This window comes from Styela clava, chromosome 8 (genome assembly GCF_964204865.1).
Source record: "Styela clava chromosome 8, kaStyClav1.hap1.2, whole genome shotgun sequence".
NCBI classification, from domain to species: Eukaryota; Metazoa; Chordata; class Ascidiacea; order Stolidobranchia; family Styelidae; genus Styela; species Styela clava.
The window spans coordinates 20,185,321-20,203,502 of record NC_135257.1 but is presented as its reverse complement, the minus strand read 5'-3'; the positions used below and the strand labels follow the sequence as shown (position 1 = coordinate 20,203,502).

At 33.3% G+C, this 18,182-nt stretch overlaps 1 protein-coding gene across 2 annotated transcripts in view; it reads right to left on the bottom strand.

Moving 5' to 3' along the window:
- Window positions 1–2,563: 2,563 nt before the first annotated feature.
- Window positions 2,564–18,182, bottom strand: part of LOC120346166 (grainyhead-like protein 2 homolog) — a 114,960-nt gene continuing 99,341 nt past the window's right edge. For both annotated transcript variants that reach the window (XM_039415834.2, XM_039415833.2), the window contains exons 4-19: window positions 16,632–16,693; window positions 15,486–15,571; window positions 15,011–15,118; window positions 14,555–14,778; window positions 14,060–14,142; window positions 13,676–13,743; window positions 13,202–13,313; window positions 11,658–11,806; window positions 11,134–11,229; window positions 8,889–8,958; window positions 8,507–8,689; window positions 7,874–8,007; window positions 7,482–7,547; window positions 6,353–6,472; window positions 4,595–4,659; window positions 2,564–3,847 (exon numbers count right to left, since the gene is read on the bottom strand). In XM_039415834.2, the coding sequence (XP_039271768.2) occupies window positions 3,721–3,847; window positions 4,595–4,659; window positions 6,353–6,472; window positions 7,482–7,547; window positions 7,874–8,007; window positions 8,507–8,689; window positions 8,889–8,958; window positions 11,134–11,229; window positions 11,658–11,806; window positions 13,202–13,313; window positions 13,676–13,743; window positions 14,060–14,142; window positions 14,555–14,778; window positions 15,011–15,118; window positions 15,486–15,571; window positions 16,632–16,693 (1,753 nt within the window). In that variant the 3' untranslated portion in view covers window positions 2,564–3,720. The remainder of the gene's footprint in view (window positions 3,848–4,594; window positions 4,660–6,352; window positions 6,473–7,481; window positions 7,548–7,873; window positions 8,008–8,506; window positions 8,690–8,888; window positions 8,959–11,133; window positions 11,230–11,657; window positions 11,807–13,201; window positions 13,314–13,675; window positions 13,744–14,059; window positions 14,143–14,554; window positions 14,779–15,010; window positions 15,119–15,485; window positions 15,572–16,631; window positions 16,694–18,182) is intronic.

Genomic DNA, 18,182 nt, shown 5'->3' with positions numbered 1-18,182 from the left:
ATGACGTCAGCTAAATTTTATACCAGGCCAACTCTTGGTATTTTAGTGACTTCGCTCGGTAATCATTCTGTTTAATTTCTGAATAAGTTCTCTTGAGCTTGCTTTACTTATCTATGTAAATACATGAAAAATGGAAACATTTCTAACAATGAAGTTACTGGCAATGCTCCTTCTTGCGACAAAGATGTCAGCAGATGTCGATCGAAAAAAAAACTGAGGTCGAAGAAATAACAGCATAAAAAAAACATCGAGCAAAGCATCGAAAAAAGCATCGAAAAAACTGCTCGAAAACTTTGTTGGAAAGCTTTACGATGGAAAGATCGACTGTTGCTAATCTAGTGGTTAGTCACTTATATCTTCATATTTGCTAAATATTTTCAGTAAATCGCGACTGACATGACATTCAAAACATTTTAAGGCGATACTGACAAGCAAATAACTGAAAACTGTTAGTTCTTGAAAAATCACAAATTTCGTTTGCAACCTATTCAGTTCAATGATCTGATCAAAGCTAAGCTATTGGGTTAGTTATTCACATCATTGCTCTCTGCAATCTCTTTTTACAATAAAGTGAAGCATTCGAGTTCATCCGTCCTTTAAACCCTGCTGCATTCCGTAATTATTTACAATAGAAACAAAATTAAAGAATAAATCCCCACTAAGTAAACTTCAACTCCTTGGCGACACTTGTAAGAAAACAACTAATCAAATTAAGCAATTAAGAACAAATATGCGCGCAATTCTCAGTTTGGCGTGAAATTTATTTCTAAATTTAGATAAAGACGTTGTTGAAATTGCGATCAAATCACTGTTTAACGACATTAACAGGAGTAATGCCCCTTCGTAAGCAAAGTTAAACATATTTGAACTCTTTGTGCAACTAGTAAATAGTTAATTTATTAGACAGCTTTACCTCAAGTTCGCGTAGGTGTAATAACCAAGCTTATATCGAGTTGGGTCGACAATTTATATTGCATGTTGGTCTATAATTCGTCTACAGCAGGGTCATCCAATCTTTTTGGCCGAAGGGTCACATGTAGTTTACTAAGAATTGCGCCAGCCACTTAACATGGCATTATGTTCTAGTTTTGCTACACTGACTACAGGTTAATGAAAAAACAAACAATACCCGCACACCAAACTTTCACAATTATTATACCAATAAACTGTTGTTTCCCAACCATTGATGTGGCTCCATCAGTAGTTATTTCCGAAAGTTTCGCCAAAGCCAAGACGCTTGATCTTTTTCATCACAGCTTCCAACAGACCAATGCCTCTAGTCGTACCCTTAATAGGAACAATGGCTGCGAGCTTTGCGGTAATTTCAAAATCATTATCAACTCCGCGCAAGAAGATCGCCAACTAGACAGTAAACTTGATGTCAGTGCTTCCGTCAAGCGCCGAGGAATACGATGAAAATATTCCCGCATTTGCAATTAAAGTTTCCGCTATAGAGTTCTCAGGCTCTTCGACATGACGAATTATTGTCCGTCTTGACAGACTATTGCTGCAAACACCTCTTTTATTTCCGGACGTAAAACATTGGCAACCCGAACAATACATAATGTACAATGCCTAACGAATGCTTAATCTGAGAATGGCTTCGATTGTTTTGCAATAACGTCATATAGAGTAGTAAAAGACCACGTGTGTAAGCGGCTATGGCAACTTTATTTATCGATATCTCCTCCCAGTTGGTTACGATTAAAAATGGCACTACTTGCTCGTTTGAAAGGGCTGGCAGAGCGCATTTTAGGATAATAAACAAATCGTTTGTATCACATCTTTGTATACTACATCACTCGAAAAATAGTTTTACTCCAATTTTTTTTCATTTAATTCTGAAAAATACAGCGCGGGCCACTCGAAATGCCACGGGTTGGACGACCCTGGTCTTTCAACACCTAAAAATAGTCACGAATACAGAACCTTTCTCAAATTCTCTTTTTTGAAATGAAATATCCCAAAAAGTCATTCACTTTTTGATGCAATATTTTTTTTTGAGTTGTTTTAGTTTGAGTTTTGAGTCAGTTCTTCGCCTCATTAGACGACCAAAAAGTATGTATATTTCCAAAGCATTAAAGTTAAAACAGAAACTTTTGTTGTTGATTTTAACTTTGGTCCAACTTCACACCCTTTGAGTTTAGCAACTTTTTGGAATTTACGTGGTGCACTATTTCTTCGTATCTCACTGGTAATCTGACATTTGTTTCATGTTTTATGCCAAGTGATTTAAAACTCTAGATTTCTGAAAAACGAATTTTACAAATGTGATTTGAATATGATTGGTTGAATTTGATTTTTTTCCTAGAGACAGAACCCATATATACAATTAAAAGGGTACATATTTAAATCGAATTTATTGTAATATCTTTCTGCGTCTACTTGATTCCCTGTAGAAAGCCTTGTTCAAAAAATTATTTGATCGGAAAATTGTGTAACATTTAAGAAAAATTTTAAAACCCCAGTATCAGCTTACGATACTTACCTATACGAAGAAATACCAGCAGTACAAATGGCGCACACCTGTCATATCCCTGCAGTTTCCAGAATCAATCTGATGTTGCTTTTGGTATTTTTATTATATTTATTCAACACGTTAATGCTGCACTATATCAAGTAAGGCATACATATTTGACAAATATAACAAGGCACATCGTAATAGCGGAACGATAGATAATAAACAATCTGAAAATGCAAGAGTCGACCAGCAGAAATATATTTCATTTAAGCAATTTCGAAGCCATCTTTCAATCTACAACTGCTCTGTATAAAAATCTCTGCTGATATAGATCACTGTCATCATGCAGTTATGCATAGAAAATACAAACACGGGGACCATCCTACTAAGGCTCAAATGCTAGGGAATAGCTACATCCGATTCCGACTCGAGGACATTAGGAATGAACCGGATTGACGAAATTTTGACCCCAAATACATCTGGATTGTATTTTGGGCCACTGAAAAATTTCACTTTAAACTCACGTAAAAAAAACTTCTGTTCAGAAATGTACTCATTCGCATTCAAGTTATCTTTACCAGTTCAGTCCTAATGTCCGTGCTTGAGAAAAGCGAGTAATATAATAAACATTTGGCAGAAATGTAAAATGAAACTTGGCAAAAATAGGCAAAAAGAAACGCAGCAAGTAAAAATGTTATGGCGTCACTTATTTGATGATGCCATAGAAACAGAGGGAAAAAAGTAAATTACAATACCGTCATGATCTATATAAAGATTGTTGCAAATATTTTTCAATAAAGCTTTATGAGCAAATAGCATAAGCAACACCATTAGACGGAGTACAATTTAAAATTAATAGCTTTGGTCTTGCTAAAAAGCGAAAAACATCAGTATATATTTGTTTTAAAAATAGTGCAAAGTCTATTAAACAGAACATTTCAAAGCATGTTTTCAAAAAATCAAAAAAAGATTGTAAAAAAGGTGATAGCAGTATGTCAAGGATTTTATCAACAACATTGGAGATGCGATATCATTACATGTCATGATGTCATCATGTGACGTCATAAACACTATTTTATTCGTTGACGTCATATTCCTTTCATGCCATTTTTACTATAGTTTCATGTTCCCTGAAGTGCAGTGTGAACTTCATCAAGGTAAGCGGATTGTTTTTGGCATATTTCAAACTGTGATGCATAGCTCTATTGACTGACAGACCGCAAAATCGCGTAAAATATACAAGTCATCTGTTAAGGATGTCATATTTCGGTTAGTGTTACTTTGTAAGTTGTGGTGTTATCCTGATGTTCACTTCGAATATCAATAACAAAGGTATCCTCATTGCTGTAGTGTCTAATTATGTTGTCATCCATTCGCACTAAAATTCTGCAAAAAATGAAATAGATACTTTAGCATTTTTTAATATACAACATGAAGAACAAATAGTTGATACAGATACACACTGAGTAAATAAATTCACGAGTGAGGTAAAATATTTAAGTTATGCGAAATTTTTATATTAGAACACCTACGTAGTATGCTTCCTAATATCCTAATTAATTACTGTTAAATTCCGATATCAAAGTATGCTGTCGCACAATGTATTTGATAATTAAAAAAGACGAATCGCAATTTGAAATATTGAACAAACACAATCAAAAGTGATAAAACAGCAACAGCAGTGCCCCAAACGACATAAAAAAAATAGTTTTATGATGTCTCAAGTGTTGATACCGCCTTATCAATTTTGACTAAGTCCACAGCCGGTAAAAAAATGATATAAATTTTGACAAATTTCTTTCAAAAATATTGCATGTGCTTTTTACCAGTTCTGCAGATAATTGCAATTAAATTTCAAGTTCATCGTATTGTACAGTTGTACAGGACTATTTGCATTATTCTTATCGTACGCAAAATATGGTACTTCCGTAGTGTGTGTACCAAGTTAGAGGTTAGAGTTGAGCCATGATTTTATTCCGATTTTTCTTATTTTAGTTCTGTTACGAGTTCAGGGGATGTCTGTGTTGGCCAAGTGGATATACCCCCTGCCCATAGATTTTGGTACGTTTACACAACTTCATGTTAAGTGAGCAAACAAAATTATAAGTGAAAATACAACGAGATTAAACTTACCCTTTCTTTGATTTCTTGAAAACTTTTGTTATACTTTCAGCAGCGCAGTTATATTTTTCTTGGACCTGATAGAAAGAAATTATCATGATTATTTAGTGATCATTAGTTTAAAAAATATATGAAAATATAAAGTAAAGCACACTTGATTTTGGTATTAGATATCAACTATTTGCTTTAACAGCGCAAGATTTTGATCATTATTGGTTTGATATATATATAATAAGGAACATAACATTGGTTCATCTATGCCTGACATGGACAAACTACGGCTCTCGGGCTAATCCGGCACGTAGGGTGATTCAATCTGGCCCTACAATAGGTTCGTTAGATTATGATCTTAGTCTGCGAGGAATATTTGTGAGACATTTTTCTATTTTCACTTTCCCACATTTAATTCGCGTAGACGGAGATTTTTAAAGCTCAGATGTAATCGCAACATGTCATCTATACAGTATAATGATTTCTTCAGTCTGGATGTTTTTTGTTTAGTACAATAGGCTTGTGGTAAAACAATGTTATTGTTTGTTATCATGTGTCGGTTCTCAGAGATTATTAATCACTCTCAATACTTGTTCTCTGATAATTTTGCGGATATTAAACACAATAGTCGTGATTGAATTATACCAAAAGGAACGAAAACTGCAACTTAAGTAGGATTAAGAATATGGTATCACAGGTCAATCAGTCACAATTCCATGCAACATGTCTTTGACTTTCGACATCGTGGTTTAAATGTACCGTTTGTTTTTACAACGTTGCAATGTATAACAATATTGTAATGTAATAGATGTGTATAATTTCAAAATAAATTCTCAGAGTCATTTGAAGCAAGGTGACCGATGACATATTGAAACTTCTTTTATTGTTGTTTATGTTTTACATCGTAAGTCTTTGAATCACTTTTTCATGTGCCAGTCAAACGTTAGATGTAACTTAATCTGGGTCAGATGACAGAGAGGTTGGACTGAACAATAGCTGAATATTTGCTTATTTGAGATCTCCAACATGTCGCAATGATTGGCCACATATGCTAACATGTTGGGTACCAGATTGTGTGTAGTCCTCTTGACCGGTGACCATCGAAATGCCAAACTTGTTGTACCAGCTACCAGCACACTTCGGACAAAATGTACAATACTGGGAGATCAAATCATTTATTCTTATTCAATGGTAATATATGGGCTGTGGTATTTTTATTCCTTCTACACCATCCGCATCCACTAGCGCGAAGGCATTGAGGAAGGATTGAGAGTTAGTCTCGCGCAAACTCCACTGATAGTTAATATATATATATTCAAATTATTGACAACACAGCATAGATAGTCTATTGTTGTGATAAGTTATTGCATGTAAATTCCACTTTATTGGGGGAATGACCTAGACGTTCTGGTACATTTTGAAAAATTTAATGCTTTTTATATCATAACTACACAAATCATATGGTCAACCCAGTAAATAATATTAGTTGTGACCAGTCTCGTCATTTAATTACAATTTAGAACAGGGGTTCTCGAACTTTTTGAAAGTTGCGCACCCTTTTCAGAATTTGTCAAGTCTCGCGCCCACCTCAAAATTTTATTCAAAAAACACCTTGAAAATACGTGGATATATTTCGCAATTAAGGCGGTCAAAATCGAATCTAACAATTTTTTTTTCTAATTAGCTTCACGCCCTCTACAAATTTTCTTCGCCCCCATGTGGGGGCGCGCCCCGCCGTTTGAGAACCACTGAATTAGAAGGTAATAACAAGATTCTTACCGCTAATTTGAGACCGTTAAGGTCTGGTGATTGGAGCATAAGGCCGTCGTAAACTTCTTCATTGATTTGACGAACGTATAATAAAACTCTTTGTGACGCTTCAGAATCGGAACGTGATATCTGAGAATAAAGAGGAGATTACGTTGATAGTATATTTAATAGTATAAGTGTTATTCTAACTAACCAAAGTATAAGTCAATAAATCTTTTTGGTGTAAATCTGCTAATCCTTTTGACTACTTATTGTTCAAAATCAAAGATTTATATACATTGTCTCAGAGCTTATAAACTCATGAAATAGTAAAATCATATTTGATGGAAATAGGAGATTCAAATAGCAAATAAAGCGAGGATGTTATATTCCAATATTTATATATATACATTTTCAAGCTAAAAAGACTTAGTGTGAAGCCATTAAAAACAAATTGCTCATAGCTGAGTTATGCGCACTCATTCAGAGCAATGAAAGCTGATCTAAGCGCGGACTCGCGTACAGCCCCCAAGGTGTCAGAGTTACTGACATTGCAAAGAAGTATAATTTCGCGACAGTGGATAATGAATGGCACCAGAAGGGAAGAAAACCAGGTCAGTAAAATCAGTTAAACGACAATGAGGTAATGAATTCTTTATAGCTAAAGTTATGCAAGTTCTAGCAAAGTCATAATTCTCAGGACAATGAAACAACTGTTGCCGGCCTGTTGAATATTGTTTCACTTTTATCACAACTAATCTCCATCTGCGACGTACGGGCCGTATCTATAGACTTTCCACAAAAATGCGATGGATTGATATAATACGCCATCACAAATAAACAAACCAAATTGTAACTAGCAGTTCAAAGCTTAATTGCCAAATAACGTGCTATTCAATATTTTCATGTTATAGGTGGATGGGAAGAAAATTGACCACCAGATTCTTTAATCTGTGACTTCAAGTTATTTATCACGTTTAGTCAGGGCTAACATTTATTTCATTACGTTTCATTGATTATATAAAAAAAATAAGGAGAAGCGAGCATAGACGCACTAACCCAAAATGAAAGGAGACTCATGGATTTGCGAACTTATGGGCTAATTATGCTAAGCTGAGAGATGAATGTAGAAATAAAACAACGGAGTACGTATATTTACCTTGCATGGAGGAGCTCTTTCGGTTTCACTGTGCGCTCGTTTCAAACCTCTTTCCATCGAATCGCCCTGTGAATTAAAATTAATGTAGATTAAATCGTTTATCGGTTACAAATTTTATCAATCGTTGGGCGTTACTTACTGTTACATGAGTGACCACCCTGCGCCCACGAAAATTTTCTAATAGCGAAAGGGCAATATAATCCATCTCAATTTATTATTGGTAAATTATTAATAAAAGTGAAGATTATAATATAAGTAATATTAGAAATGAAAAATTGCAATGAAATAACTGCAATAATCATATGAAGTGGAATCATATTGAACTTTATATTTACAAAAGCCGGGATTTCCTATACAAGAAAGAAAGTTTATCCAGCAAAATAGCAACTCACCGTGGTTGTAAAGTAAGTCTGTTCATTCTCCGATGCGGATGTTTGTTGCACAGCATGAGGTGACATTACGGGAGAAGTACAAGGTGAAATTGAGGGGGTGCAAACACTCAAAGGATGTGAAACAACACTGTGACCTGAAAGGAAGAAAAATAATTAGCATTATGCACGATTGTCATCTTCCTAAATAAATTTTCTTGAAGCAAGGCCAAGTCTCCAACTAAATGTGCTAAGAGCTAGTACACAATCGCAACGCAACGCAAGGGTATATAAAGGTTTATTCTAGCGATAGAATGACAATGGATAGCGGATGACAGATTTTTGATTAGAGTCAGCCGTTTTAGTTTGGTAGAACAGAATTCGATAAAGTGGATGTTTTTGAAGTAATCGCTTCTATGAAAATGAAAGTTGATGGCTAATTTATTGAAACTACCAGTACGTTCAGTTCAACTCGCGTTTTTAAAAAACTTATCAAAAATTCTTGTAGTTAATGTAGAATAAATAGTTTGTAATAAGTTATAACAATGGGCAAACTAAACGCTTAGCTACTGCATAAACTGGGGAATGGGGGTAAAGGGTGTGTCAGTCATTCTTTCCAAGTGAAAGCGAGCTTTAAAAAAATTGAACGATTCTAACCTGGAACATCTGGAACAAATAATACAGGACGAGATTCAACATCATCAACTGTTTTAAAAATGACGAAATCGGTTCGTTTTTGTTGAGGTTGTCCACTCGTTGATGACGTGTTCGATGACGTCACAATCTGTTTCAAATCTGACGCTGCTATTGTCATCATACTGTTTGCTGAATTTGATGATCCTGAAAATTTAGATTTATTAAATTTAAACTTGAAATTTGAAAGGGTTTTATTATATTCTTAATCATGAAAAGCTGACAAGATAGAAAAAAAGGCAAACCACCATGTCTGAAAGAAAGGCGTGAAACACCATAACTATTGGAATTAGACTAATTTACTATCATGTATCGTAGCAGAGGCCATCACATCAATAATATTTACCTTGTTTTGAAGCTTTTTGTCCTCTTTTAGTTGCTTTTCTTTCCTCATCTCTTATTTTTCGTTCAGCGCCCTGTAAAATGAATAAAGGTTATATATGAATATATATTTCGACTTAAGTTCGGTCAGCTATCAAAAGCTTTCAAACTGAATGGTTAGAGGACAATTGATTTTTAATATGTTTTACAATTTCTCATTGAATGGTGAATTGAAAAGATACTGTACAAGAAGATACTGCTATGTTAAAAACTTATTTGAGATGGAATCTAACAGATTCAGATATTTTCGTTTTTTATAAGCTCTGTGTTTAATTGTGAATGGTATTGGGAACTACATAATTGTCACTTTAAACATATTAGAAATAATATAGTGAAGTAAATACTAGAGTAAACAATGAAAAATTTGAGAAATTCTTTTCAAATTTCTATTCCGAAACGCTTCATCAGATCAATGCCTTAACTTCAATGTCTTAAATTGACGAACACATAATTAGCATGATGAAGTAATCACTCGATCTGTTAAGAATTCATTTGGTATCATTTTGGTGTAATTAGCTGACTACAATAGGTTGATTATTATGTTGAATCGTTTTGTTTAGTGTTTGCAAAATGATATTGATAATCCACTGCACGCCTCGCGAGAATGTGTTTGGCCAATAAACAATTCTGTAGATAACATTTATGAAAATCGTGTGTACACGTTAGTTTTGGTCAAAGCGGTATGTCAAATACCGTGGCTCGGACTGTACGACACAACTTGAACCTTCATTTATCCGGAAATTTGTATCGGTTAGCGTCATGCAGAATACCACATGTTTAAAACATAATATGCATCTGATTAAAAAGATTCTTTGTTAATATATTTTTTTCTTGAACATTAGTTTTTATATATATTAATGTTTAGTTATATGATTTGCAGCGAAAACTGCATAATGTAAGTGTTTAAATATCCAAAGAAAAACGTTTAGTCTGGCAGAAAAAAAGAGAAATAAAAGTGAGTTAAAGGTTTGCTGTAATATTACTCACAAAAGTGGAATTTTACAATATTTTGTGGCAAAGCTAACACGATGCCTTCTTTAATAAATAAAAAAACATTGAATCAGTTTTATTTTGTTCAGAAAAAATTGGAAAATATCTTTTCATTAAATTCAGAGCCATTCTGCTACTTTACAAATATTCTCTTTGCAAAGCTTGATTAGAACAGCTGACTACTATAATTTAGAATTACTGTGATAATTTTATTTCAGCACAGCCACGTCACTTTTTTACACCCCAAGTGAGGTAGTAACGACCTTCACCCTATTGCAAATTGAAGAAATAATTAAGGGGGACCCAAATAAAAAGAACTCATACATTTCTTACTACTACGAAAATGAAGAAAATGTATTTAACATTTCAACTTCAGTTCGTTTATGATTGTACCCAAAAGTTTCAGTGATCTAGGATGCTTTGCCCAAAATTTATATTCTCTCTAGAATATGTTCCAAATTAACAGGATTCCTTTTTTTAGTAACTTTGTAGAAATATCATCAAAAGTCGCTACCTCATAAGACATTGCTCAGATTTAATGTCATACAACCATAAGATCGTTGAAGAAATTCCACTTCAACGAGATCAGATAAGAACAACATTTGAGACAAAATTGGCTACTATTGACGTGAATAGCATTAATGGATTGTGCTGATATAGAAAATACTACATTAATTGATTATGGTTTTTCGATGCGTTAACGAATGTGTTGTGAATTTAAAACCAATAAAGCTTTTAAGTGCGTATGGTTTATTAGCTTATACCGCCGCTATCATTTTGAAGTGAAATCTGCGTAAATGATGACACGCAAACGATTTATATTATCTTTCCTACCAGTTGTGCACATAATGCTATAAACAAAATGATAGACAACTACTGGCAGAGTCAAAATTAGTAAAACGATAAAATCATAATGGTTATTTTTTGTCGTTCTCAAAATTCAAATAGGTTTTGGATGAAATAATGTGTTCAGAATTATCTGCCTGTTCCCCTACAGGGGCTAGAAGCAATGTTGGAATCGCAGGTCGAATAGGTTGAAAGCAAATACCCACAAAATCAAAGCGTATTCGGTTGGGTAAGCAAAGTAAGTCATGCCAGATTTGCCCACAAAATATTCTAGCTTAATACAAATTATGCTTTTGCTAATCTTTTGTATTGTTGGTAAAAATGTGTGATACAAAGTAGAGGATAATAAGCCAACGTTCATAAGCCGTACATACCTTATCACAGAAAACTTTAATCTGACATTGCCCGCGATGCACTAAAAGATCTTGTCCTTCCAGGTACGTATCGATTTGGATAAGTAGGGGTAAGCCCTGTTAATATAAAACAAGAAATGTTTAGATTATACACTCAACAAACAAGTTTATAATATTCCCAACTACTTTTAAATTTCCCTCCCATACCAAATTGTAGGTTGAAACACCATGAAACACTGAATGAATAAGTACTTGCTCACCGACGCCAAGAAAATAATTTGGTCCGAAATCTAAAGACTGAATACCGACACAATTTTTAAATTATTTTTCTGATAAGTAGGATCTATAATGCTATTTGTAATCTGTAATGCTGTTTAATTTTTTGTTTTATTGGGATTGAAATTAGAAAAGATGCCAAAACCGTTGTTCAGTTTGTTTTATCAATGACGACAAATAATTTTTATTACAATTCTTCATTACAATCACGATGTAGTTTGTCTGTTACATTATCTTCTTTATTTGTAAATTTAAAATTACCAACCCACCTTGATTCCTTTCTGTGCGCTGAAATCTGTGCTTAAGCAATTACAACTGATGAATATTTTAGCAGGCTCATTTATGTTCCACGAAAAACTGATTGCGTTATGAGCGTTTTCTTCGATATCATATATCATATTACTTTCTTTATAATCAGCTGGAATGAAGAAGAAAATTGTTAAAAAGAACTTGCTATCATGGTTTAAAAAACAAAATTTCGATGTTAATTTCCCATAAATGTAATTCTATACGTTTAAAATACTTTGAAGATATACTGTATTGATATCTTTCCTGTATTTTGTAACATGAAACCTGAACAGAAATAGTACGACTGATCACGTGCGTTTGAACTCGCTAGTTTGAGTATAAAAAGCTTCGATATGGAATGTCTGTGGTCAAAGTAGCAGTTAATGAAGCAGTGCTTCAAAAAATCAAAATTAAAGGCTACTATATTAAAATTTCGGATTATTTCCTCTAGGCGGTGAACAATTAAAATGGATGTGGGAGATTCTAAGTTTATTGCCCAATCGCAGATTGTGGTTTATTTTTTTCATTATTTCAACTAACTTTGTAACTAACAAAATCAAAATTGTTCAATTCATTCGGATGCGTTTAAATTTTGATTTTTAATGTATTATTTTAAATGCGTTTAAATTTACATTTTCGACTTCGAAAAAATAAAAAGCTTTTACGTAAAAAATAAAATGGAGATTGCTTATATACGAAAACATTAATGTATTCACGTCGCCATTTCCTCAAATATAATTCAAAAAATGCTTATTCATGCGGTTTGACATTAAAACACAAACCGTGGATGGATTAGCTAATTTTGGATTTTATTGTTTATTACACGATGACGACCGTAGCCGGCTTTACACTACTTTTACAAAGACATTAAGATCGTAATCGCGTGCTTGGGCTGTGACTCATTAGTTGTGGGCAGGTTATGCCGCAGTAAAGTAATAAATTAGTTAGCAGCATAGATATGGTAGGCATATATTTTCTTATTTATCTCGAGAAGAGGAAAGTTGATGAAACGGCGTTCCAGAAGTGTGTGTACCAATATGGAGGTAACTAATTTTGTACCGCTATATTACATCAAGTTGTGTAAAGTGACTGAAACCCATGGGCAGGGGTATATTCACTTGCCTAACACAACAGTCCCCGAACACATTATAGTACTAAATTAAGGAAAATCGGAATAAAATTATGGCCTAAACCTAACCTGGTAAACTAACTACGAGAGTACCGATAAAACAGCTTGATCATAAAGTGGACAACGACTTCTTTTACGAACACTAATTGTTCCACGTGTATGGACTAGAAAACTGACTTACTCAGGTCGAACCTCGAAAATATAATCTCAAAACGACCGGAAAATGGCGCATGGAGCTTTTGAATACCCCAATAATTGCATCAGACAGTTAATTAGATACATGAGAAGTGTACTGCTCATCAATAAAAAAAACCGTGAACGATTTTTGGAATCTCATTCAATCAGTGGGTGTATTTTTCAGTTATAAGTATATAAACAAATACTTCTTTAACACACCAATATCAATTATTCTTTGTTTCACAGTATGTTGTCTTGCATGCCAGTATTTCCAATGTCTAAGTTGCTCTTCTTCAGGCTTTCCGTCACCAAATACAATGTGGACAACAGTCTGGATAATTAACAAGAGAGCTATGCTCAAATATATGGACCGTAGCGCCACATAAGGGAAAATTCGAATGATGTCATAGTACACAAAATAACGAATACCATACAGCTTACCGAAATATTTAAAATAAATAAAAGTAATGGCATTCAAGCAAAAAATTTATGCTTTAAGAACTGAAAATTTCAAAGCAATTGGTTCAGCGATTTTTTTCTGTGACAAAGGACAACAAGAACAACAACAACATAATACTAAAACGATACATAGGTCTACTCACGTGTTCAATGAATACATAACAATAAGTTTTACATTGAGTTTATGGGGCTCTCCACATTATTTCCAAAAAAATTTTAAAAAGAAAATTTTACCTTAACGCGGTTTGTTTTGAATTTCCATTGCTTCTGGTCGTTCCGTAACGTTATACAGTAAAATTGACCTGTAAAAACAATTGCATTGTGAATTTTGAAAAAGTTTTCAAGATAGGGTTCTTCTTTAATCACGTTAGCGTGCATAGATTTTTGTTATTCTGTGAAAATAAAGTATCAAAAGTAACAAACCGGGAGATAATTATTTTTGTGTTTTTTATTTCAGAGAAATTTCTCTTTCTTTAAACTAATAGTCAATCGATTCAACATTTTTGTTCAAGCCTTCGCTTTGAATTTTGTATTTAATAATTAAAACCCTCACTTGCGACAATTCGATCTTTGCGTTCATATATTTGTGATGACAATGTTTTTTTTTTATATTTTTACCTTTGTTGATATACGACATAGTCGGGTCTCCTTCCTTTTGCTTTAGACTTTTAGGTGCTTCCATGACATATTCAAATAGTTCTCTGTAGTTAAATGAAAATTCAGAGATTGAAATTTTAAATCGAACGAATGTAATGCGGGCAGGAATAATAGTATTGATACGAATAGCTTGATTCATAAAAAAAAATTTACAAGCATTATGAAAAAAAAGAGTAAAGTAGAAAGTGGCTGTAGAAATTCCGAAAACTATCAAATTTATATTGATGACATAAATAGCACATTCAATACATATGGCAAAAACTTTCAAGGAAAAAAACATTTGACACAAAAAATTTTTTAGTGCACTCGCTATTTTTAGTTATTGCAGACGGTGGACAATGATAAAGAAGCGATAAATGGACAGAATCTCAACCGTTAGTTAACATATGTTGACCAATCGCTTTTAGAAAGTATGAAAAATGTCAGTCATAGAGTCTAACTCTTATTCAAACATACCCAGAGTATTCTGTCTTTATATCAAATTGGCTTCTGTGCAAAACGTTAGCCGAATCCTGAAGTTTTACAGCATATGGAGATATTGTTGTAAAACTCGATGCGTTAAGGGTTCCAAAGGTGTTGTTTTTATTGTTGTTGTTGTTTTGGTTTAGATTGCTTATTGATGACGCCATTGATGTCAGGTAACCGCGTGATGTCATTTTTCCATCCATGTTTGAATATGTCTGATAAGAAAAAAATGAACAAGCATTGAAATTTTATGATTTATAAATCTTTAGAATAATTTACGCGTTAATCAATCTATAACTATGTATCAAACATACTCATATAAATAACACGCATATAAGACTCTTATTTAGAGTAACAATAACAGTATTTGGTTCGTTATAAGTTTCATAACTTATCGCACTCTAGTTAAGAAAGCGGCATGGATCCCAGACACTTTAATTCACTCACGTTCGATAAATCTTGTGGCGATTCTAACAAAGTTTCCTTCTTTATTTTACTTTGGTCAAGAGTTGTTGGTCGATGAAGTTTCAGAATATCAGCAACTGTTCCAAAAACCTGAAAAACAGCATATTTCAGTAACAAATAATTATCACAAAGTTGGGGTATTCATGAAAATTAACTAGAATATGAAATCGAAGAAAGTTATTAACTGAGAAAAAAGTATACTTCGAAAAATAACATTAGCTTGTATAAGGTGTATATAATTAGACTGCGTTCATTGCAATTGCACAAAATTTTAATTGGAAATATGGTTTAAACTAAGTATTATTAATTGTTTTTAGAAAAGTTCTGAATTAATTTTTTTTAATATAAGGAGCTAAAACATTAAACAAACGCCTGTAGATAAAGTGTTTAAATCATTCGATTGACGTGAAATGTTGACAGAGACATATTATTATCGCTTTACAAGAATTTCAAATACCTGTGTGGTATTTATTGGTTCGTTCTTGACAGGTCGAAGAGCGATAACGTCGACTCCCATAGACGTCTTGAGCGTTGCTGCCGATGCTGATAAGATAGAAAAAATTTGATGGTTACATAGAATTAATATAACAATAGGTGATTTTGTTGGAATTGATGTCGAAAATAGAACACGTCATCAAATTTCCAATGAATCTTACTTCAAATCTGTAATGTAAACACATCGAGTATTATATTCAATAATTTGAAAATGATATTTTTTAATTATGAGCTGGGTGGCGCGAGGCTAACTTCCTATCCTTACTGTATGCCTTTATGATAGTGTACTGGTTCTCAACCAGTGCTGGACCATAGAGACATTTTCAAGTGGGCCACAAGCTTATTAAAAATTACTATAGTTATCGAAAAGTTTAGTTTGTGTCATTATAGTCAAATTTTCATTGTAGTAGCAATGAATAATGCTGTTGCTTTTTGTTTTTTTTATTATTAAAGTGAAAGTATTTATTTTTGTCTTTTGTTTATTTTTTCATATCGTATATTGGCTTTGCATGACGAAAATAAAATCTGAATCTGAATTATTTTTGCAAAAAAATCATGTTTTTCTTGTAGTTTTTCCCTTGCATGAGAAAGTTAGCGGGCCACAGATTTTATATGCAACGAAAGTGGGCCACGAAAAAAAAAAGGTTGAGAACCACTGTGCTAGTGGATCCGTATCCGTATAATGCAGGGTTGCTGTTGTAGCAAGAATAAACATTACCATACTATGAAATTCAAGAGCCCGGCTGCAAACCAACACGAACTTATTACACTTACAATATCGAATTGCATAGCATTGTTTGCCTAAATCGTTTTTCCACACATGGGCCATGTTTAGTTTAACAAAAGATAAATTCGCATCGTACTAATTCAATGTGTTGTGATCATGAACATTTGACAGAGCATTGACTGTTAGAAGCCATTGGTTACTATTTTTAAAATTCGATGTCAAAATTTGACCAACCAAAGACAAAGTTATCTCATTTTGTGATATCAATCCGGGTAAGACAGCTAATTGAAACCCATGTTCGTCCTACAAAAGCAACTTTATGAATGCATCATAATTTCACGAGTTTATTGATATCTGAATATAAATGTTTATTAGTAATACCTGTTTGTGTTGTTCCCAAATTGATAGGAGTTGATGAAACATTTCTTTGTGGAAGTATTGCCCTGTAACATACGTGTAGTTTAGTGAAAATGATTCATAAAATGTAGCAAACACGAGGTAGCGATCACTATAATTTTACACAGTGGTATTCTCAGAATAAATGGTAGCATGGTATTTAAGATAACATAAGGACTTTTGTTTGTCCCCGAGAGAGGAAAATCGATGAGACGACTTGAAATATGATGAACCATTTCCTTTTGTCTGGCATGGAGAAATAGAGAATATAGAGTAATAAAGTGGTAGTAAAATTAGTAGTGTACAATAATAATTGGCGCGTTTATATTCGAAAGTATTTCTCAAATTAAAGTCTTGTTAACTTACTAAAATATTCCATATTGGTTCTATATTACTATATTACCTAAACAAACTACTATAAATACATCGATACCGCGCATTACAACTTAAACCTATTTGATCTCGTCATTCCTGATGAAGTCTGCAAACACAGACTGGTACCGGTTAAGCGTCTGGTGCGCGGTGTGTTTATATAACATAGTTGACCAGTGAAGTATTTTTGTGCACAAATATTTGAAGTATTTAGCCTTGAGGTAAAAGGACAATATTTATTGTACTACTTAAATGAAAGTTAATTGTGTAATTCTGTTTCTGGTTACCACACTGACAACTTATCTGCGGGACTCATTTAGAAAATATATAAGTTTTAAATTATATTGATTGCAGATAATGTGTTGGTACATCCTGTTGTATAAAATTGGAAACAAAATCTGCGCTAATCCAAACAATTGAGCGATTAACAATATGTTAATAGATATTCACATTGTTTAATTTTGGTCGAAGTGTTCAGCATTGCACGAAATTGGGAGTAAATTCTGGTGTTTTTGTGTCGCTGAGCATTTGTGTCATTGCAAATAATTTCAGTTTACAAAGCATACAACGAGACAACAAAAAAATTTGCAACAACGAATGATATACAGCAGCGCATTGCTTTTTGCAAATTTTCCATGCCAAATATAAATGGGTAGTATTAGTAATATTATATTTTGCACATTCTTCATTGCTGGATTTTGAAACGACCGCCCAAGTTAGCACATACTTGTTAAAAATATTATTTATGTACATACACTATTAATCTTCTCAAATCCTAAATAGTTTGGGATTCGTGACTCATGGTACATGTTCCGGTTACGTGCAAATATGAAACTAGTCCTTCTAATCCCAAAGTAGACAAATCGCAGCGAGATTTTTTGGGCAACTAAAATTACTAATAACAATTTCAACACGGTTAAGAAATTAGATAAATGAAGCAAGATGTCTTATGCATTCACACCGACAGAAATCTGTGTTTGATTTTGCTTCCTGAACAAATTCTATGAAAATATCATCATGTAGCTCATAATCTAAATAAGACCTAGAGCTAGACAATCAAAAACTTTGGTGGACAATGTGGATTTTATTTTGAGGATTATCAGTAATCAGTAATCTGTGGTTTATTTTCAAAACATGCTGAAAACTTTTTTTGTGTTGAATATT